General features: G+C 41.1%; 1 protein-coding gene across 2 annotated transcripts in view; it reads right to left on the bottom strand.

Moving 5' to 3' along the window:
• The window catches only part of PDLIM5 (PDZ and LIM domain 5), a 179,845-nt gene that overhangs the window by 54,292 nt on the left and 102,134 nt on the right, over positions 1-23,419 (bottom strand). For both annotated transcript variants that reach the window (XM_040327968.1, XM_040327977.1), the window contains exon 3: positions 17,090-17,241. In XM_040327968.1, coding sequence (XP_040183902.1) covers positions 17,090-17,241 — 152 coding nt within the window. The remainder of the gene's footprint in view (positions 1-17,089; positions 17,242-23,419) is intronic.

The raw sequence follows: 23,419 nt of genomic DNA, 5'->3' as shown, positions 1-23,419 counted from the left end.
AAGCATGTTACAAAGTTAGAATTCCATAAAAGCTTCCAATATGTGTAAAGCCACACATGTGTTATTCTGGGAAGGGAAGATAAGTGGAGGCCAAATTCACATTGTTCCTCTACATCATTCACCAACTGATATCTAAAAATATACTAAGCTGCATAATGCTAAATGTCTACTAACAAGTCCTTTAAATTCCACATATTTTTGACCTTTACAACCTCTCCAGTTGAGAAGGTGAACATGATTTTCTGGGATTTAGTATAGAAATTACTCTGTAACCTTAGAACACAAATGAAGTACTAAGAGGAAATTAAAAAGCAGATAATTTTTAAAGATATCAGCAAATATGAAGGCATTACTTTTTTACAATCATGTATTTAAAAATAAATTAACCTAATATTAGTTCTGCTAGCACAACTACCTAACACTACTTTTTTTTATGGAGCCATCAGATACCAACAGAAATCTGAAATCAGACATGCAATCGGAGTGTTGATCTATGAAATATGTTAGAGGGGGGATTACATTTGATTACAGAAGGGAAAGAACTCACTGTGGATATCCTCAGCAGGGCTGTTCACAAGCTGTCTAGCAAGCAGGTACAAGGTCAAGGTCAGTCAGATTATAACATTGTACACCTTAAAGCGGTCCTCCACCCTAAAGTGGAGTCCCGCTGATCGGAACCCTCCCCCCCTCCGGTGTCACTTTTGACACCTTTCAGGGGGGAGGGGGGTGCAGACACCTGTCTAAAGACAGGTATTTGCACCCACTTCCGGCCACACGATACGGGCGAAAGACGGGCATTCCGTCACATCCCGTCTGTCGCCCGTTGTGTGCTGGGAACACTCGGCTCCCAGCACACAGCGTGTGAGCCAATCGGCGGGCGCAGCGCGACTCGCGCATGCGCCGTAGGGAACCGGGCAGTGAAGCCGCAGCGCTTCACTTCCTGGTTCCCTCAGCGTGGATGGCGGGGGGAGCAGCAGAGTGACGAGCGATCGCTCGTGCTCTGCTGCGATCGGCGCTGGACTCCAGGACAGGTAAGTGTCCTATTATTAAAAGTCAGCAGCTGCAGTATTTGTAGCTGCTGACTTTTAATATTTTGTTCCCATGGCACATCCGCTTTAAAAAAGGGTGTCTACCTCCTTCTGTGAGTCACAGAGTAGAGAAGGTATGGATGTGTCAAAAAATATCTTTCATCGAGTATCCAGATTACAGGTAAAGCGGTCCCTCCATATAAAACACAATTTTTTTGTAGCTTTGCTGTAATTAGTTGTACTGTGCATCATGTTTAGAGCAATATTAAAGCTGGATCTGTATATGAAAGTAGAAGGGGACATTATTTTATTTGGATAGAGTAAGGGGAGGGATATAACCCCTGCTAAAGTTTGTTGCCATCTGTGTCCCACTAGGGATATTCCCCTTTACTTCCTGTCCAATAGCCAAACCAGGCAACTAATGTCCCCAAAAGAAGATTTGACAGTAGTTCTAAAACATTTCTACTCAATCAAAAACTAAAAAAAAGTTGTCTTTTGTTTACTTTAAGATGGCGTAGGAGCAGACTGAATAAGCAGACATGTTAAGCTTAAAGTGGATGTAAACCCTCCATACACCCAGTGAAGTGAACAGCCTCAGATACATAGAGATGAACCAAATCTTTCTACATAGGTTTTACAGGTATATCTGCTGCTGTCTTTACATTTATATACTGTTTAGAAAGTTGAGATTGTGTTAGGAGATTTTCTCTTCCTGGTTAACACAGAGTGTGATGTCTGGGCATACAGCCAAGATAGCTAACATTGGTGATTAGAGGAAAGGTACACACCCCCTCTTCTCATAGGCAGAGACCCTCAGAGGTGTTTTATAATAGGACCTGCTCCCTGCTAATCTATTTTAGCAACCTCCCCGAACTGAAGATTCAGGGTGCTTTTGTCTAAAGTGTCCCAGAATTTGTGAGGAGTTATCAGGCTGAGGAATGGTTCAGGAGAGAGTTAGGGGACATTGCTCATTGAAGAGGGATAACAAAATACTGCAGATGTATGTGCCCAGCTCAAATTTCATGAATTGGCTTTACATCCACTTTAAGGTATAGTTTTCATTAGATCTTTTTTAAAACACACTGTCACCAATGTCCCTGATCCCTGCCACACCAGTTATATGATGACATTGTACTGCACTGGTGAAAGTACGGTAAAAAAAAAAAAGCTTTTGTTGCATTTTTCCCCCCCAAAGAATTTGGACAAAAAGAAAAATGTATTTAGCAAAAGGCATGGTAAGATTTTTGGACTGTCAACTTTCCAAAGGGGGTAATTTGGGGGCTATTTGTACTATCCTGGCATTTCTGGGCTGATCGATTTCAGATATATACCATGGTTTATGGACTCTAACTTCCCTACAAACTAAATAATATATACCAATTTGGGTTATTTTCACCATAGAAATGTAGAAGAATACATGTTGTCCTAAATTTATGAAGAAATACAATTTTGGAAATAAATATTCTAAGCGAAATAAAGAAAAACACTTTTTTTCAAACATTTTCAGGTATTTTTAGTTTATTTGTCAAGAAAAAAAAAAAAAAACAGCAGTGATTAAAGGGGTTGTAAAGGAATTTGTTTTTTTTATAATAAGCATCCTTTACCTGCAGACATTCCTCTTTTCACTTCCTCATTGTTCGTTTTTGCTCAGAAGTTGCTCTATTTCTTCTCTGTTCTGTTCACTTCCTGCTTGTCTGATTTTACTGACCACCGTGACGGGAGGGTTTACTGTGGTGGTCAGTAACGTGCTCACCCCCTCTTGGGAACTACATCTGTGTGGCAGGATGCTCTCTACGTGTTAGAGACTTCAAGTAGGTGTGAATTACTGAGCGCGCCGCAATGCATACTGGGAAATGAAGTTCTTACATGAACAAACGATGCAAACCAGGAAGTGAATGAGAGAACAGAAACTAGAACGCCAGAGGTGATATAGATGAAGGAATAGGTATTTACTCGTTTTTTAACAGAATCATTACACTATTCTGTCGGTCTAGAAAAAAATCCCAATGAGTGTTCAATCAATGCATCACATGTGAATGAATGTACGAGCTGCCAGCTGGGACGCCGAGCCGTGCTACGGAGTTAGCACCGGACCAGACAACCCTGTCCACTACCGTACCGCAAGGTAGCGGTGATACGCCTGCAGCCCCAGTGCCGGGTAGGCACTTTTAGAAGTAAGAGGCCATCTGGGCCATTTGTCTTTTGGTTTTTCTTTTTTATATATAATAAATTTTAAAGCGATATTACACTATTGGCATCTCCATTGCCTTTTTTTGTTTCATTTTATATCCTATCTGGAATCCCTGGCATTGAGGCTCACTATTGAATTCCTATCCGATGTGCATGCAGGCACAATCCTGCATATGTCTAGCTGACTATTGTTTAACCATAATAGTCCATTAATTCTGGTAAGCACATCTGTTTGCTTCAACACCAATTAGAGGGTGATTAAGAAGACTGGATTTGTTGGTGACGGCTTTCCTTTTTCTTTTTTGCACATAAAGAATATTCAAGAAAGAAGATTTGTTTTTTCATTCACATGTGATGCATTGATTGAACACTCATTGGGACCTTTTTCATAGATTCCTTTGGACACAGAGACACTTTTGGAATTTATTATTATTATAGATATATATATGTTTTAAGAGAGAGTTTATTTTAATCTATTTCTCACTCTACACTTTGGTTTACTATTCAGCAGCACTGAGTGGTTCAGCGCCCTCTACACATTTTTTTCATTTATCACAATCATTATTGTTTTTGAGGAGCAGCTTTTATTATAATTATTTTTCAATTTAATTTAAATTTTTTTGTTTGGCGCTGAATGTTAATTTTCCACTATTCTGTCGGTCTACCTTGCAGACATTAATTTTAGGCCAAATGTTTTTTTCCTTTACAACTCCTTTAAGTACCACCAAAAAAAAGCTCTATTTGTGTAAAAAAAAAAAAATATATATATATATATATATATATATATATATATATATATATATATATATATATATATATATATATATATATATATATATATATATATATATATATATATATATATATATATATATATATATATGTGATATGTGTACAGTGTAGCATCACCACACAATAGTCATTCAAAGTGTGACAGCACTGAAAGCTGAAAATTGGCCTGGGCAGGAAGGGGTTAAAAGTGCCCGGTATTGGAGAGATTAAAAAGTGTATAGCTGATTATTCAACAAGCACGTTCATCCTTTACAGTAGTTACAGCAACTCTTCTCTTCTGACTAAAATGCTGCTGTTCCTCTTTGGCCATAGTCTGTAATCACCAAAATTAGATTACACTAATGTGTTTTATTGGTAAAGACACAGGCATTGGAGGTTAAAAAAACAAAAACACTCCATGCCAGACACTATGATAACCCCGTCACACGCGCAAGACTTCACAAATATCAGTTGGCTGGATAAGGTTACTACTGCAAGGTGCTGAAATATACTAAACCACAGGGTTAAAAATAGAGCAGGACACATTGCTTATATGGATGACAACATGTCCCTTACTATCCAGCTATAATACTGACATAATGTCATAAAATGTAACAAGCAGCAATTCATACATAGCATGTCTGGAAGATGTTTACCAACAAAAAGTAACTTTTTTGTACATTAGTGACAATAACAAAAAAGAAAAAAAAAACTTTATTGCTTTAATGAATACTTCTGAAGACTTATTTCTTCTATGACCAATTTATCTATGTTAGTTTTACTACTTAATACCAAGCAGGTCAAACCAAGTGTAGAATAAGTATTCTTTGCCTTTTTTCAATAAAGAATATTTATTTTTCTTATACTTAAAGAGGAGCTGCAGTTTTCCCCCAAAAAAACGTAAATGTCAGCAGCTTCAAATACTGTAGCTGCTGACCTTTAATAGGACACTTCCAGTACCTGTCTAGGGATCCAGTGCTGCAGCTTCACATCCAGTTTCCCCACTGCACTTTGTAAATATTCCTGCAGTCTTCTGGGACCTGTGATGTGTCCCAGAAGGCTGTGGGGCACGGAGCTGCGCTATTTGCCTAACTTCAGCTTGGATCGACACATCGAATAGATAAAAAGTAAAAGCCAGGTACCCGCTCTAGCCCCGAACTCCCAACAAGTGCCAAATATGGCAGTGGAGGGTGGGGGGAGTATGCAAACAAGCAGAACTTTTTTTTTTGGGTGACGTTCTGCTTTAAGAGCAGTAACCCATGGCAGGCAACTAGAATTCACTTTGCTTAAGTCAGAGCAGTACAATAAGAATTCTGAGAGCTGCTTTTTGATTCGACGCATGCGTGGAAGCATTGAACTTCCGCGTCAGAGAACGTCGGTGTCGTATACGTCACCGTGTTCTCTGTCCGCGGGGATTTTGGTCTGATGGTGTGTAAACACATCAGACCAAAACATACCAGCAGACATGTCCGATGAAAACGGTCCGCGGACCGTTTTCATCAGACATGTCTGGCCGTGTGTACAAGGCCTTATGTGTGCCGTAGCACCCCCCAGCACCACCTAATGCTTACCTGAGCTCCATCTCTATCCAGCGATGTCCACGAGTCCCTCAGACACTCCTCCTGATTGGCTGAGACACAGCAGTGCCATTATTGGCTGGGGGGCAGGGGGTAGGGCTGGGTCGCAACTCCGTGTCTGTGTGAACACACAGAGCTGCAGCTCCAGTGCCCCCACAGCAGGCTACTTGCTGTGAGAGCATGCAATAGGAGGGCGGGGTCAGGAACTCCAGCCAGGGACCCGAGAACTGGAGAATCCAGGCTGCTCTGTGCAAAACCACTGCACAGAGTAGGCAAGTATAACATGTTTGTTATTTTAATAGAAAAAAAAAAAAAGGAGATTTTACTTACAATCACTTTAAGTTTTAATAACCAACAATTCATAGGAACAATGAGGCCCCCACAGAGCCCTGATCTCAACATCATTGAGTCTGTCTGAGATTACATGAAGAAGGAATTTTAGGCAGCCTACATACACAGAAGATCTGTAGTTAGTTTTCCAAGAAGTTTGAAACAACCTACCTGCCAAGTTCCTTCAAAAACTGCATGCAAGAGTACTTAGAAGAATTGATGCCTATTTGAAGGGTGGTCACACCAAATATTGACTTGATTTGGATTTCTCTTATGTTCCTTTACTTTCCATTTTGTTAAAAGGAGAAGTACAGCCAAAGCTTGTTTGGTTGTACTTCTCCTATGGATCACAGGAGTGCAGTTCATTCTGCACTCCTGAGACCCATTTCCAGCCAACAGAGGGCTGAAGCCCGCTGTCACTTGATGTCACAGGGCCAGTCCTGGATGGGCAAAAATCGCTACCATATTGTCAGGATTCACCCAGGGACCTTGACCGACACCTGGCTCAGTCTCTCAGCGATCCACTGAAGGCCTGAATCAACTGCTCCCATAACATTTACAGTCCAGTGCTTCAGTGAGCGCTGGAGGGGCAGAGCAGACAGCGTTGACTGACAGTCATCAGCTCTCTGCTCAGAGCATCAGGGAGAACTGACGATCAGTGGTGTTCGATCGCTCAGTTTTCACACATAGAGACGGCGGGGGACAGATGCAGCATCGGATCAGTAAGTAACACTTCTCTTTCGAACAGCATTCTTAATTTACAGAATTTTTTCATACTCAAGACTTTTGCACATATTATATATATATATATATATATATATATATATATATATATATATATATATATATATATACACACACACATACATATATATATATATATATATATAGAAAATTAAAATTGTAATATTTATTTATTTATTTTACAGACAAGGGAAAAGGTTAGAAGCCCTCCCAGGTTTTATTGCTATCTGGGGCTTTGTTAGAGATAGTTCCCTCGCTTCCTGTCTTGGGGACAATGTTTTGCTGATGGATAAACTAGCTGAGGAATGAAATAGGACTTCTCTAAAACACCAGCATGATTATTTGTCTTATGTCCATTTCACAGACACATATGGGTCACTATATAGAACACATCTTTCAAATCATGTTCTATCACTTTTAACATAAACTAAAGTTCATCCAAGGGTGTGTTTACAAAGTGAATTCTTTAAGTGTATACAATTGTCATGAAGGGTACAGTGATATATATATTAAAACCTAGGTTCATTTAGCTTATGGAATTGTAAAATCAGCACTTTTTAGTCCCAGCGCACACTGATCATTAAACCCTGATGCATGGGGCTGTGGCATTTAGCTGCGGAAGGGGGCATAAGTGTCTCGTCCCAATGCTTGCAGTCTGTAAAACTTAATGAGAGGTTGACGTCTGCTGTGGCTGGACAGCACACCTAATGGTAAAATGTGGCGATCTGCCCAGGTACTCCCCCCAAAAAGTGACAATACTTAAAGAGGAGGAAAATTAATCAAGGCAATTTACAGCAAAAAGTTTCAATCATTCAACAGTTTAATAGAAACCCTTTGGTTGTTTTGGGACCAAAAGCCTGATAACTGTTCTGTGCATGATGAGCATAAGCTGGTATTCACACTAGTGTAGCTTGTAAACACCTGCACAATCCTGTGATTTTAGCTTTTTTATGAAGCACACACACGTCACCCCTTGTGGAGCCATGCAAGAACAGCAGTTTGAATCTCAAAGGGTGCATTAGCTTCTTTGCCATGTTTGTTGAGTGTAGGCCACCCCCACAGAAGTGAAAAACATGCATTTGTGAGGCACCTATTGTGTTACAGTAGTAGGAATGGGGATTCAGGGTCATAGAGATGACTTGGACAGTATTTCTGGTGACAGAGGTTTTAAGTCAAAATGCCGTTCTAAAATGTAATACTGATTTTGTTGCAAAATCACAAGATCAATGGCACAGCATTTTCCAAGTCTATTTTACAATTTATTTGTGTAATAAAATTATTGAAATAATAAAAATAAGTTTGACCTAAAGTAAAATAAATAAATAAAAAATAGGACTTTTTTTTGAAGACCCAATTAATATGTGATGAACAAGTTTGCAAATATATACAGTCACAGCAAGCATGACATTCTAAGACCTACAAAAATGTTCCCGCTGTGGAAAAAATCCACTGAATTCCTGTGGTTGGATGTACAGGTAGATGCAGGCAGTTGAAGCCGCAGGATATTCTGCTGGTACTCAGAAATAACCCAGTAGCCAGCGATTATCTGCTCTTAGGGACAGATGATTGCACCTGGGCATTAGCAACTTTCTCTATCAAAAAATAAATAAAAATTTTGGACTACAGACCTATATTTCACCATCTTTCAATATAAATACAAGGGATGCCAAAATCACATGATTTAAAGAAAGTAAAAAAAGGTGATGGAGAGGGAGGGTTCTACAACTAGGATGCTAGCAAAGAAAGCCTTGAAAAGCCCAGATATGATACTCCTCCAGGTCCACGGTCTCTGGAATCAAAGGGGAGCACATACTGGGAGGCCCATGAAACTAGCATGAAAGCCAGAGGGAAAAATAACGCAACCATTGTGATGTTCTTGTTTTTACTGTGACTGTGCTCTTTTCCTGTTTTAGGTAGGGGGAGACTCTCTCTCCCTCTCTCTCTCTCTCTCATGTGCTGTCCTGGAAGGTGAATGTGATTTTCGTTTAGTTGGCAATAAATGATTCTCCCAATAAACTTCTAAACAGCAGTGTTACACCCGGTTCACACTGGGGCGACACGACAGGCGGCTCAGGACGACTTGCAGAGTCGCCCCCGAAGTCGTGCCGCCTATGTGTGAACCAAAGAAGTCCATAGCCATCCAATGTAGAGATTGTATCTTTAATAGGAAAAGAACACCAGGAGCGCCAGACTAAGTGTAGCAATAAGAAGCAATAGATTTATTAAAAAACAAATGGCAACTTATATCTAAAAGAACCAAATAGGCATTTCTGTATGTTAAACGGCCATTGTAGCTTGCTATCCCGAAGTCATTCGCTAGTGCTTTGGTGTATTATTGTCCTTTTAATACCTTGTTTTTAGACTAGTGCCCTTTGTTATTCTATACAAGACTTCATTATGTGACATCTAATTAAGATTTACAAAGAAGTGGATACTTTAAAAGGCATCACCCCATTGGCCAGTGGCAGCCCCAACTTCCTGCTGATGTCACTTTCGAGCAGGCGGCTTCCACGTTCCATGCTGGTCACTGTTTCCATGACCAGCACTCCACCGTCCATCCGTAGGCACACCAGCTGTAGGAGCACCATACATCCCTGGACCTAGCAGATGACTTTGGGATAGCATTGGGATGTTTGCTTCTTTTAGATGTAAGTTGGCAATTGGTTTTTAATAAATCCGATACTTCATATTGCTACACCTAGTCTGGCACTGTCTTGTGTTCCTTTTTATTTCCAACAGAGTCTGCTTTACTCTATGGGGAGCTCCCACCAATGCTGCATATATATTCTAATGAACTTTTCATATATGGACTAATTATACCTGGACTTTTAACATTTGCATATTACCATTAGGACACTATCTGTCTCTCTAGCGCTATTCACTTTTCTTGTAAAAATCTTTCTTAACACTACTTCTGTGTCGCGTAGGCTCCTCATTTAAAGCGATTACCTCAAAAGCCTGCCATAAATAGATCAAAACGAATTCCTGCTGAACTGGCCGAGATTTGATCCATCTATGGGCAGGCTGGGTGTACTTAAGTCGATCAATCAACTTCAGTACAGCCAGTCTGTCAGACTTTTTGCATGTGATCACTGCCAACAGCTACAGCAGCTCACAGTGATCATTGTGTTCTGTCGGCAGGGAAGGCTCCCTGTCGGCAGAACACAATAGAGCTACCAGAGGGATTCACCCATCAACGCTGACTGTTTTATCGACTTGGTGGAGGCTTTCTTTAAGTGAGACCAGATGTTCTCCCCTAGGCAGTACTGTATCTCCAGAAATAGTCGATATACTGACACTACCACAACATAAACATTATTTGTACACAAGATTAAGTCTTTAGATACCATATGGCAATCATCTGATACCTTACAAAACTGCAATAGTAGCATTCAAAATAGCAGGACATGCCTATATGTTGTATAAATGGTCACCTATCATGTTCACTTATTATTACACTAGTGTACTTATTTGGTTGCTCTATATAAACCCTAAATAAATGAAAATCTAATAATCACCAACACTGTAAGGACACATCTTGAAGGACCATTGAGCATTCTGTGGCCAATTATAATGCAGTTTTAAAAATGTGGAAACACATAATTATGCATACTATATTCCACTCCTCAACCATATGAATATTTGCAGTAGCCTGCAAGAGTCAAACTGCCCACTCTCTGTAGTGAGTAGCAGTGTGTTCTACATGTAGCGCCTGTGTACTTTCAGTACAGGTGCTATTCTAAATTTAGAGGGGGATGAGAATAGTTAGTTAGCTCTCATCCAAGTGATTTGTACAAATTAGGCCTCTATTCCAGCTGGGCTGTACTGTCGGTTCATTCTGTGTTCCTGAGGTGCCTTTCCACTCCGGGGCGGCAGGTGGCAGCAGTGGAGTTCAGGCTGGGGTGCCATTTGCCAGCAGCCAATCAGGAGGGGTTTTCCCTCGCGGGGCATGCTGGGGGAAGGTACTTCTGGAGCAGACGCGATTAGGCGGGGTTCTTCTTGTTTCGGGTGCGGCACCCACCTTCAGGGCCTACCAGGCCGGGGTGCGCGTGCCACACGGTGTTCTGCTCCTGGTTCCGGGACCATGTTGGCCTGGAGCACTTGAAACTGTGGCGGGGCCCCAGTAATCGACTGGGTCCCCAATTCTGAGAAGATCCAAGCGAGATAGCTGTTCGGTGGGGAGTCCGTCTGAGGAGCGCCAATGAGAGGATGGCGGTCCAACAGGGCCTAGACAATCCACCGGGGATCGAGGTAACCGGACACTGAGGGGTGGAAGTTAGCCACCTATCAGTTGGTGACCTAATTGAAACTACCTGAGCAAGATTCAGGCAAGAAGAAGTTTACTGAGGAGAAAAGTCTCCATATCCTAAGTTCCGAGGCCAGGTCTGTGGCAGAGACCTGTTCCTCTCAAGGTGCCGAGTGATACCCTGGCTGCTAGATCGGTGTGAGAGGCCTGTCCAGGTACACTGTACCCACTCCGGCGACGAAAGTGAAGTGTCGTTGGAAGCAGGACTGCTTCCGTTCCGTTAGGCCTGAATCTGTTACTTCTCCTCCTCACCCATCTTTGATCTATCTACCTCAAGTTTTACTGTTTGCCATGTTTGGCAGAAATAAAAGCACAAATAAAAAAGACACCTGCTGCTTGGACATTCCATCATTGCTGCTCTCATCATCATCTACCCCTAGACGATCACAGAGGTAACACGCCATCCCTATTTTATCCAGCGGCTCCTTTGGGGGTGAGCGCTACATACAGGCTAATGAAGGACTAATGAATAGTCAAATAGGGTATACAGTGCATTGAAAAAGTATTCATACACCTTAAAATTTTCCACATTTTGTCATGTTACAACCAAAAAAGTTAATGTATTTTATTGGGATTTTATATGATAGACCAACACAAAGTGCCACATAATTGTGCAGTGGTAGGAAAATTGATAAATGTTTTTCAATTTTTTTATTTTTTTTAAACCGTACATTTTTTTACCGTACATGTCCTGCCGCCCGCCATCCCTCGCATGCGTCGAATGACTTCGACGCATGCATGGAAGCATTTTAAAGGCAGGCCGCCCACGTCGCCGCGTCATTGTCGCGGCGACACCGCGTCATCGACGCGGCGACACCGCGGACACGCCCCGCGTATTGTTTACGCGCGGACCTCTGTTCGATGGTGTGTACAGCCATCGAACAGAAGTCCCCGGGCAGACATGTCCGATGAAAACGGTCCGCGGACCGGTTTCATCGGACAATGCTGTTCGTGAGTACTCGGCCTAACAGGTTTTCTTCTAAGAATGCCCTGTATTTGGCTCCATCCTTTTTCCCATCAACTCTAAACAGCTTCCCCGTCCCTGCTGAAGAAAAGCATCCCCCCAACATTATGCTGCCGTCACCATGTTTTACGGTGGGAGTGGTGTGTTCAGGGTGATGTGCAGTGTTAGTTTTCTGCCACACATAGCGTTTTGCTTTTAGGCCAAAAAAACTAAATTTTGGTCTCGTCTAACCATAAAGCCCAGATTTGTGTAGTGCATGACTAATAGTTTCTCCCACCTGAGCTGTGGATCTCTGCAGCTCCTCCAGAGTTACCATGGGCCTTTGGCTGCTTCTCTGATTAAAGGGGTTGCATAATTCTATGCATTAAGGTGAAAAAACATCCGAGCATTAGCGCCTATAGCTGCAAGAACTTACCACCATGCGAGAGAGCTCGCATGAAGGTGGAAAGTTCTTGCGGGGGGGGGGCCGAGACAGCCGCTGAGGGACCCCCGAGGACCAGGTTCGGGGCCACTCTGTGCAAGAAGAGTTGCACAGTGGAGGTAAATATAACATGTTTGTTATTTAAAAAAAAAAATTCTCTTTAGTGTTCCTTTAATGCTTTCCTTGCCCAGCATGTCAGTTTAGGTGGACAGTCATGTCTTGGTAGGTTTGCAGTTGTGCCATACTCTTTCCATTTTAAGATGATGGATTGAACAGTGCTCTGTGAGATGTTCAAAGCTTGGGATTTTTTTAATAACCTAACCCTGCTTTAAGCTTCTCCACAACTTTATCCCAGACCTGTCTGGTGTGTTCTTTGGCCTTCATGGTGTTGTTTGTTTACTAAGGTTCTCTATCAAACCTTTGAGGGCTTCACAGAACAGATGTATTTATACTGAGATGAAATTATACACAGCTGGACTCCATTTACTAATTTGGTGACTTCTGAAGGCAATTGGTTCCACTAGATTCTCAGGTTAGGGGTATCAGAGTAAAGAGGGCTGAATACAAATGCACGCCACACTTTTCACATATTTATTTGTAAAAAAAAAAAATTAAAACCATATATAATTTTCCTTACACTTCACAATTATGTGCCACTTTGTGTTGGTCTATAACATAAAATCCCACTGAGATATTTTTCATTTAAGTTTTTTGGTTGTAACATGGCAAAATGTGGAAAATGTCAAGGGGTGTGAATACTTTTTTAAGACATTGTATGCAGCTTACTAGCTGAAAAAACACTGGAAAATGAAGTTCCAACCGTACTAAAGACTAGGGTAACTACCCATTCACACCTGGGCATAGCAGAAATGCTTCTGCCTTCCTTCATGTAAGCACGTAAAAAATTTGTGACACACTTGCAGTGCCATTATTTCTAAATGGCACCCCAAACGTAGGTAGCAGTTGCTCTAAAAACACTCTTAAAATAGTGGCAAAAAAGCAATGAGTCGAGTCGCTCACGTGTGAACAGGGCCTCATACAGATGAATCGGTTTTGTAATATATAATATAGTGTAAAGTAAAGAAACCTTTAACATATAGGGTGCTTTTGATAAAGGATCAACAAACACAATTTTGGTTTGTCAAATTAAATTTTTAGGTGCAAATTGGAAGGAAGGAACAAACAAAAACCTGTGTTTTCCCTGTTGAAAATAACACACATTAGGGACAAATCACAAAAGCTTTACAGCAAGCATTATTCATGTTCATGTGTGAAATTTTCATAATCTATACATAGGGCTCATGTCCATGTGTATTCTTCTAGGGCATGGCAGTTCAGAGGCTGCACTTGACCTGCTATGCATTGTGCTGTGTTTCTTTGGACACAGTATTTAGTACAATAAGGCTGCTTTCACATTGGGCAGCGGAGGTGCGGTGACGGTATAGCCGCGCTATTTTTAGCGCCGCTATACCGTTGTATTTACCGCGATATTCGGGCCTAGTGGTAAAGTTTTAACCCCCGCTAGCGGCCGAAAAAGGGTTAATACCGCCCGCGTTGCGGGCAGTATTACCACGGTTTCCTAAGTGATTTCAATGGGAATGCGCGGTATAGGAGCGGTAAACACCCTGCTCCTATACCGCTCCAAAGATGCAGCTAGCAGGACTTTTGGAGCGGTCCTGCTACCGCACCGCTTCAGTGTGAAAGCCTTCGGGCTTTCACATTGAAGCCTGCAAGGCATGATTTTTCCATGCGGTATAGCAGCGCTATTTTTAGCGCTGTACCGCATGAAAAACGCCTCAATGTGAAAGGGGTCTAATACTTGTTAGCATGATGATGTATATAAAAGTAAAAGCACAAAAGAATTTCACATAATTTATCATATCTTAGAGATCCTGTCACCTGCCCATTCAAGGCACGAATGGCACATCTTCCAGATGCATTTAAACTTTCTTTCACAGCACTCCTTGCTACGCTTTCTTTAGCCAACACAGAATACCGGGTGCTTCCAGGTATGGCAGAGCATACAATCTCCTCCTAGAATGTAGTGCTCAAGCTTAGCACTAGAACAGGAGGCATCATTGCTTCCTCCAAGTTCCAACAGTAACTAAAATCTGGTATTTTGCTGCAGCTGCAATGGAGGAGAAGCAGGAGAGCAATGTGAAGGTGGGTATATTTGATTTGGAGGGTGGTAAAGAGACCCTGTCACTCTACCTATTCTGGGCAAAGTGACATGATTTCTTCAAAATAACTCACTGTTTCTGTGCGGTATAACCAAGTTTTTTAGGTGTCTACCAAGTACAGCAGGAAAAGAAAACAAATTTCAAGTGTAGATAAAAAAAGGAAAAAGTATGGCCATTACTATTTTGGCCCTACTTCTCTGGATCACAAGAGTGCAGTTAGCTCCTGTAACCCATTTTCAGCCAACAGTGGGTTAAAGTCGGCTGACATCACTCATCCAGTCGAGCTGCTGGATCTTTACCCACTTTACAGTCAGGATCCACCCAGCTGCCTGGACTGGCAGCTGACAGCCTCTCAGCGAGCTGCTGGGAGACAGAGCCAGTCGCTCTGATACATCTCCTTTAATGTTTTGCTGCCTTACACAGATTGCTGATACAATTGACCCGGGAAAGAAAAAAACAAGTAAAAGTAAACTGAAAAGATAGCATAATCTATCATCAACACTGCAGTAAAAAGTAGTTCAGTAGACTATAAAAAGGAAAACAATTAAAAATTGTTAAGGGAAAGGAAACCATTTGCAGGGCAGCCTCTTACTCTAAAAGGAATTCAATGATGTGGCTGAAGAAAGTTAAATGAAAGAATTTATTATGGATGCTTAGCAGAATCATATGGATGTAGTTTATCACGGATTGCACAAAAAAAAAGTTCCTGGCGCAACTTTAGCACTTCAGTTTATATTTATAGAAGCATAAGTTAATGATCCAATGCAGTAACTAGGGCCAAGGACCAAATATCTTGATATTTGCTTTACAATGACATGGGGGCATCCGTTTCTCAGACGATGCTTACCCTGTGATGATCTGACATAGTTGTAAGCTCTATAAATAACATTTATTATTAACTGCCTGATCCGTGAGTAAAATCTAGTGGAATGCTTTTTTAATGTCTAGTTTAAGGAAGGAAAATTTCAGTTCAGTTGAGGTTAGCATTGTCCAGAACTTAGGAGATTTAATACACAAGTTATTTTACATACACATTACATTGTAATAGGGGATTGCTTTCTTACAACTGCACATGGCCTTTTAAATGAGTTAAAAGTAAGAAAGCCTTGTTATATATAAATTAATTTATTAATATGTTGTCCCTTAACTTCAGAATATATTTCTGATGGGCTCTTGTAAAGTTTTCTTTAGGTCATTTTTAAAAATGAACACTTTGAATGACTAGAAATACTGGTCGGTATATACATTTAGTAACCCACATTATTCACAGAAGATTGTGAAATACTGGTACAATAATCAAATTGATAAAGGACGTTTGACTTTCCTATACAGTTGTAGATAATACACAGTAAGCCTATGATTAGTTGTGAATACGAGTCTCTGTTAGGAGTATTGTGAACACGGTACAGTACAGAAACATTGGATGTATACCAAGCACAATTTATGTCCCGTACGCACGATCAGGCTTTAGCCAGACCAAACTCACATCGGATTTCAGAAGGAATTCCATCGGAGGAAAAGAGAACATGTTCTCTATGTAAACTCCGACGAAATTCTTCGGAATATCCGATGGAAAAACTCAGATGGCCATACACACAGTTTGACTTTTTCCCATCGGAAATTCCGATCGTGTGTACAAGGCATAATGCCCCATACAGACGGTCATTTTTTGTGATGAAAAAAAAATGACGTTTGAAGTGATGAAAAAAAACGACATTTTTGAAACTTCATTTTCAAAAACGATGTAGCATACACACCATCATTTTGAAAAATGATGAACAAAGTGACGGCACTCTAAAGGGGAAGTTCTATTCGCCTTGAGGCTGCTTTTAGCTGGTTACTTGTTAGTAAAAGATGATTCGTGCTTTTTTGTCTGTTACAGCGTGATGAATGTGCTTACTCCATTATGAATGGTAGTTTTACCTCCCGTCTCAAAACTTGCTTCTGGGCATGTGCGGGTTTAAAAACGTCGTTTTGCCCACACACTATCATTTTCATTGACACAAAAAATGACATTTTGAAAAACGACACAAAAAATTCGAGCATGTTCGAATTTTTTTTTTGTCATTTTTCAGAAGACATAAAATGACATTTTGCCCACACACGATCATTTTAATTGACATTTTTAAAAATGTCATTTTATTTCATCACAAAAAATGACCGTCTGTACGCGGCATAACAGTAATGGTTCTGGATCACTTCATGTGAGACTGTGACCACTTTGTGACCACTAAACTGCACAGACACATATGGAATATATATTACAGTATCTACAAGGCAGATAATGTACAGTATTGTTTCCTGGTCACTTCACTAGAATGTGAGGCTGTGACCACTAGGAGCACTATACTACATAGGACACTTATGGAATATATAAAGTAGGTATGGGACATAAGTATTTAGTTAGAAAAATGCTAGCTGGAGACTATTTTATGCTCTTCTGGGTGTATTCCAGTCAAATGCATACTACTTTATGCAATATTTTCAGCTGATATTTGTAAAGGGTCCTGTTGGTTTCATTATGTCACGCCTCATCTGTTTTATACTGCATACTATAGTGAAATAAGGTAATACTCACTTTTGCAAAGTCAAACTCAATGATCCAGTGCATGCCTTGATCTTGTTTTGTGCCTCTAAATGAGTCATTCCATCCGTGCTTATGCCATCAATGGTAAGAACTACATCACCAATTCCGATATTTGCTTTAGCAGCCTTCCCTCCATCATTGAGCTAATTAGAAGACAGAAAAAAGGGGTCATCAGGACAACAAAGTAAAAATGAAAGTGTTTGTTACCATAAAAAAAAAGGCTCCTGTTCCCTTAACATGTTATACAGCACACTGTGTGTGTGGTGTAATTTGGACCGCTGTATCATCTGAAATACCTGGCTGATCCTGCCTCCTTCCCTCCTGACTGCTTTAGCGGGGGAAACTCGGCCCCTGCTGCTGCAGCTGTCAGGCAGAGAGAGGAGAGAGCCAGCCCATCATGTGAGCGGTGCTCTAAAATCAGGTATATAGCTGAATTATTTTTATGAAACACAGGCACAGGGGCAGATTACATTATTAAACAAAGTGGATGGTGTGAATTGTATATAGTGGGTTAACTCCATCCGCCCTCCCAGTGCCACTTGCTTTGGGGGAACTCATGCAGGCTTGCTCCTGAGCCTCGCTGTCTGCGTCTTAATAATACAGACATCGGGACTAGGCCCCACCCCCAAGTCTCATCACTGGCTGTAATTCACCACTGCCGTCTCTGAGCCAATGAGGGAGAAAGCAGACAGAGCTTCTTCGCTCTTACACATCACTTGATCGAAATTGGGCTCAGGTAAGGTTTTTCTACCTGAATGTAAAGTGCCAGCGACAAAGCAACCTGTGAAAACAGGTAAGTATTTGCACTGCACTTTAAGAAATCCATTTCCAATCCAATTGCTGGATAGGATCACAAGTGACATATCCCTCTTAAAAACAAGAAAAGGAAAAAGTGTTTATATGAGTTCTGTATCACCATTATTTTATCCAGAAGAAGATTATGAGATAAATAGCATATAAAATCATTAAAAAAAAATTATATTGGAAATCATTTTTAGCAGTTTTGTGAAACAAGATGAATGGAATAATTAGTAGTGATGTACAGTTTGTTATAAAGGGTATAAACAATGTGATGTCTTTATGTAAAAAAGCACACCTAGCAAAAGATAAACCAGGCTGAAGCGATAAATAGGAAAACAGAAAACCTCATATAAAAAAGTGTGAGGCAGACCTTATAAATGTAATTGTAAATTTTCTCATTAAAAACATTTCACTTTTTGCTCAAGGTAATAAAAAAATAAAGGACTCTGTTTACAAGGATTATCACATAGGTTATCTCTCATTAAAATAACACTGGCTTTTAATTGACAGTTAAGGTAAAATATTCGCATTTAAAAATAAAATAAAACAAATGTATGCTTTTAGCTTTCATCCAACTTTTTCCCCTACCAATTACACACTATGGCCCGGATTCACAAAGCACTTACGCCAACGTATCTCGAGATATGCCGCGTAAGTATAAATATGCCCCATTGTATCTGTGCGCCGTGCCCACAAAACTAGATATGCCTGAAAATAGGCTTCATCCGACCGACGTAACTTTCCTACGCCGGTGTATCGTGGGTGCATATTTACGCTGGCCGCAAGTGGTGATCCCATTGATTTCCAATTCACATATGCAAATGAGGGAGATACGCCGATTCACGAACATAGTTGCGCCCGGCGCATAATATACGTGGTTTACGTAAGTCGTAGGTCCGGCGTAAAGTTATGCCCCATAAAGCAGGTGTAAGTCAGCAGCATCCATGCAAATGGCTGCACCAGGGAACACAGCCGTCATATTTTACGTCGTTTACGTAGTCCGTGAATATGGCTAGGCGTAGGTTACGTTCACGTCGTAGGCAGCGATTCGACGTATCTTAGGGAGTAGTTTCAACGTGATTCTGAGCATGCGCACTGGGATGCGTCCACAGGACGGCGCATGCGCCGTTTGTTAGTCGTATCTTTCTGGCGCTCGGCCCATCAATTGCATGGGGTCACGCCTCATTTGCATGGCTCACGCCCACTTCCACTTACGCAGACTTATGACTAAGAAACCCAGCGCAGATTTGATGGTGAGTGCTTTGTGAATTCTGTGCTTGCCTCTCTGCGCTGTGTCGGCGTAGCTACACCGGCATTATGCGCCAATGTATGTGAATCCGGGCTATTATATATACAACATGACACAAGGTGGATCTTAATCACAACTAGCTGCCTGGCATACCTTGAAGTCCCATACCTTTCCTTTACAAGAAATCACTAATCCATACATGTTCTCCTACAATTCTGTAGAGAAAAATAAGCTGGGCCCTGTCACAATACAATTGCTTCACACATTGTGTGTGTTGATGCGGGGATCTGTCAGTTTTTTTTTTTTTTAAACCTGCTGGTTGAACAAAATAAATAAATAAACAAACGTTGGCTATCCCGGGATTCCTTCTCCTCATTCGCTGAGACAGCAGCAGAAGCTATTGAATCCCACTGTTGTCAAGCACAGCCAGTATGCCAATGAGGGGAGTGTGGGGCCCGGGGCCGAGCCATGGCTCTAAAGCCCTGTACACACGATCGGTTTGTCCGATGAAAACAGACTGATGGACCCCATCGGTTTGATTTCCATCGGTGAAAAGCAATAGAACATGTTTTACATTTTTCCTATGGATAAAAAAACGATAGAAAAATCGTCTGTATGGAACTCCATCGGTCAAAAGTCCACGCATGCTCAGAATAAAGTCGACGCATGCTTGGAAGAATTGAACTTCATTTTTTTCGGCTCTACGTAGTGTTGTACGTCACCGCGTTTGGACACGATTGGATTTTTGACTGATGGTGTGTAGGCAAGACTGATGTAGTCAGCTTCATCGGATATCTGTCGAAAAAATCCATCAGAATAGATTACATCAGATATTCGATCATGTGTACGAGGCTTTAGTGTCTTATAGATGCAAAAAAACAGGCCTCGGGAGCAAGCGGGCACCAGTGCCCTCATTGCAAGCAGCTGGCAGAGAACCCGAGCAGAGGAGGATCCGGGCTGCTCTTTGCAAAACCATTACACAGAACAGGCAAGTATGATGTTCGTTTTTTTTTTTTTTTTTAAAGCTGAACCTTTAATACCACTTAAAAAGGTACAACAACATAAAAACCTTTCAGGTGTAGCTCCCCCTGCAGCTCCCCTAAATACTACCAATCTCGGTCCAGCGTTGTGCACAAGAGCAGCAGCACTGCTATGTCTCTCCCTGTGAGAGCAGCGGGAGCCATCAATCAAGAGCACCTGTCAAGTTTTTGTATTGTTGCCTGTATCCCAGGGAGATATACTCTATTTATGATGTTTACCATTATTATTGAAAGCGAACGTAAAACATTTTTTTTAATTGTTCCAAGGACAGAAAATGCAGGGAAAGTTTCCAATGGGGACATTAGTTTCAGTGACCCTGGTATTTATCTCACTTTGAAGGGATTTTGGCTACGGCACAGGAAGTGAAGGGACATCTCCCCAATAGGACACAAATGACAACAAACAATTGCAGGGTTACGCTATGTAAAATTAAAAAAAAGTTTTGCCTTTAGTTCTACTTTTTTTTTTAACGTTTTATACATGTGGAAAAATCAGCATAAAGTGTATGCAAACACCAGAGCCGCCATCAGGGGGGTACAGGCAGTACACCTGTAAGGGGCCCGGAGGTCCCCAGAGGCCTGGATGGCAACCCCTCTTTTGTTTATATAAAAACATTACATTTTTTTATTTATTTATTTTTATTATATATATATTTTATATTATATTATATTATATATATCCCCAGGGCCCCATGTGGCAACCCCCCTTTTTTTTATATATATATTTTTTTTATTAAAGGGCCCAAAGGTCCACAGGGCCCCGGATGGCAACCCCCCTTTTTTAAAAAAAAAAATGTATACAAATTTTTTTATTTCTTTTTTTATATATATATTTTTTTCTTTTTTTTTTAAAGGGCCCAGAGATTTCCAGGGGCCCGGAGGTCTCCAGGGTTCCGGATGGAAACCCCCCTTTGTTTTATTTATTTTTTATAAAAAAAAAATATTTATTTTTTATTAAAGGGCCCAGAGGTTTCTTTTTTTTTTCTTTTTATTTAAAAGGCCAAGAGGTCCCCATAGTCCCGAATGGCAACCCCCTTTTTTTTTGTAATTTTTTTTATATAAAAAAAATTGTAATTATATATATTAGTAATTTTTTTTAAAGGCATAGAGGTCCCCAGGGCCCCGGATGGCTACCCCCCCCCTTTTTTTAATAATTTTTTTAATAATTTTTCTTTATTTGTAAAGCAAATGCCTGAAGCTGTGTAAGGGGCCCCATAATTCCTGATGGCGGCCCTGGCAAACACTAATAATATTTGTTTTCTCATTTTCTCCTTTTGTCTGGTAAATAGACTATTGGAAGTGCTTTCTTATATGTGTTCGATATGTGCTAAAAAAGAAAAAAACTGTTGATTGTGTAAGAAATTCACAGCTATCTTGTAACCTCTTCACACTTTGTGATATAACAGAGTCTTCCAAGTGCTTATATTGGACTACAGAATAATTAGTCATAATGTTATAAATAGCTGAGTGTGGGAGTGGTTGAGTAGTTTAGCAAAAGACACTGGGCAGTGCTGACACTCTCAGTCCACAGAAACCCCTTGTGTTGCTAATCAGTGTATTCTGGCAAATCAACAGGTAAAAATAGCCTCAGCTGAAATCCCAGTATGAAAGCCCGAGCGCTGCGCTGGCAGGGTGTCAAAAATAGTCCTGCCAGCAGCTTCTTTGCAGCTCTCCCAAAGCGCCCCTACCCATGGGCAGCGACGCCGAACCGCTTCTGCGGCGATTTTACCCCTTTTCCGGACGCTAGCAGGGGTTAAAAGCTAGCGGCCGAAAAGCACCCCGCTAGTGCCCGAAAAGCACTGCAAAACAACGGTTAAGCGCCGTTAAAAAAGTGGCGTTTTACCGCTGATGCCCAGGCGCTTTCAGTGTGAATGCACTGGAAATTGTGCATGTATTGCAGCGATGTGCTGCATATTTTTTTTTTTTTTTTTTTGCCTTGACATAGGATTTAATGTAAACAATCTTAAAAAATGTTAATGTATTAAAATTAGTAAAAATAATATTGTATTTGGCAATATGTGCCCAGCTGATTGACATGACTGTGAATTTCAATACAGATTTGTCTATGCCTGGAATCAAACTTAAATCTGAACTCTAAACAAACTGCTAAATTCAAATTTGTGAAATGTCCCATCTTCCACAGCACTGTCAGAAGAAGGTCACCATTTTTTATTTTTAATTGGTGTACAGAAACATAGTAGTGTCACCTCGCCGATGGAGCAGCAGCACACTGATAAGCTATGAAAGGTCTTCTCATACTGCTCCCACCCACTGTCAGTATAGGGCCTAACAGGCTACTTGTGCTGCCACTCCCTTCAGTATGAATGCAGCTGTACAGGGAAAGACAGGGGGTTACCATCAAGGAACATTCAGGTGCTTTTGCCAGCTGTATGTAAAAATATATTTAAAGTGATTGTAAAAGCTGAAGGTTTTTTACTTTCATGCATTCTATGTGCCGCTTCCCCCACGGCCTCCCTAATACTCACCTGAGCCCCATCTTGATATAGAAATGTGCACAGGATCCTTAGCTGTCCCAGGTCTCTCTCCCCTTATTCACAGGAAGTGAGCCAATGAGGAGAGAGCAGGGGTGAGGCCGAGCCAGGGATCTATGTGTCTTAGGGACGCATAGAGCTGGGCTTGAGAGTGAGCCTACATGACTCAAGCGGCCTACTACAAGCCTACTACGAGCCCACTACAAGTGGCTTGCTATTTGGGGCACTGTTCAAAAGGGAGGAGCGCAGGCGGGGACCTAGAAGAGGAGGAACAGGGCTGCTCTGGGTAAAACCATTGCACAGAGCAGGTAACCATGACATGTTTGTTTTTTTAACAAAAAAAAACACACAACACAAATCTTTAATTAAATTGTTATGTTTTATAAAGGAATACACAAAGTACATTAAGTAGTTATATTGTATAAGCACCATCTTTAGACGTATTTGCACTTTGACATAGCATGAAATACTGAATGTCTAGTAATAAACCCCAGAGTCTTAGGTTAAGCAAAAGATTTAAGGGCACAGACATGGGCAATTATGTTTACTTACACAGTAACAGTATCTGTTCAAAGCAGGTTTCACTGCATGCTAACATTACAGACTGTAACTATCACTATCACAGGCCCCAGGCTCCGCTGGGAAGTCTGTGCAGGGCAGGATATTTTAAAACTTCCCTATTACAGTGCAATGACATACTGCTTAAAGGCATTGACAAAATGACTCTAAGGCCTTGTAC

The sequence above is a fragment of the Rana temporaria genome, chromosome 1 (assembly GCF_905171775.1).
Source record: "Rana temporaria chromosome 1, aRanTem1.1, whole genome shotgun sequence".
Classification (NCBI taxonomy): Eukaryota; Metazoa; Chordata; class Amphibia; order Anura; family Ranidae; genus Rana; species Rana temporaria.
Note: the sequence above shows the minus strand (reverse complement) of the source record. Positions and strands in the feature narration are given on the sequence as shown.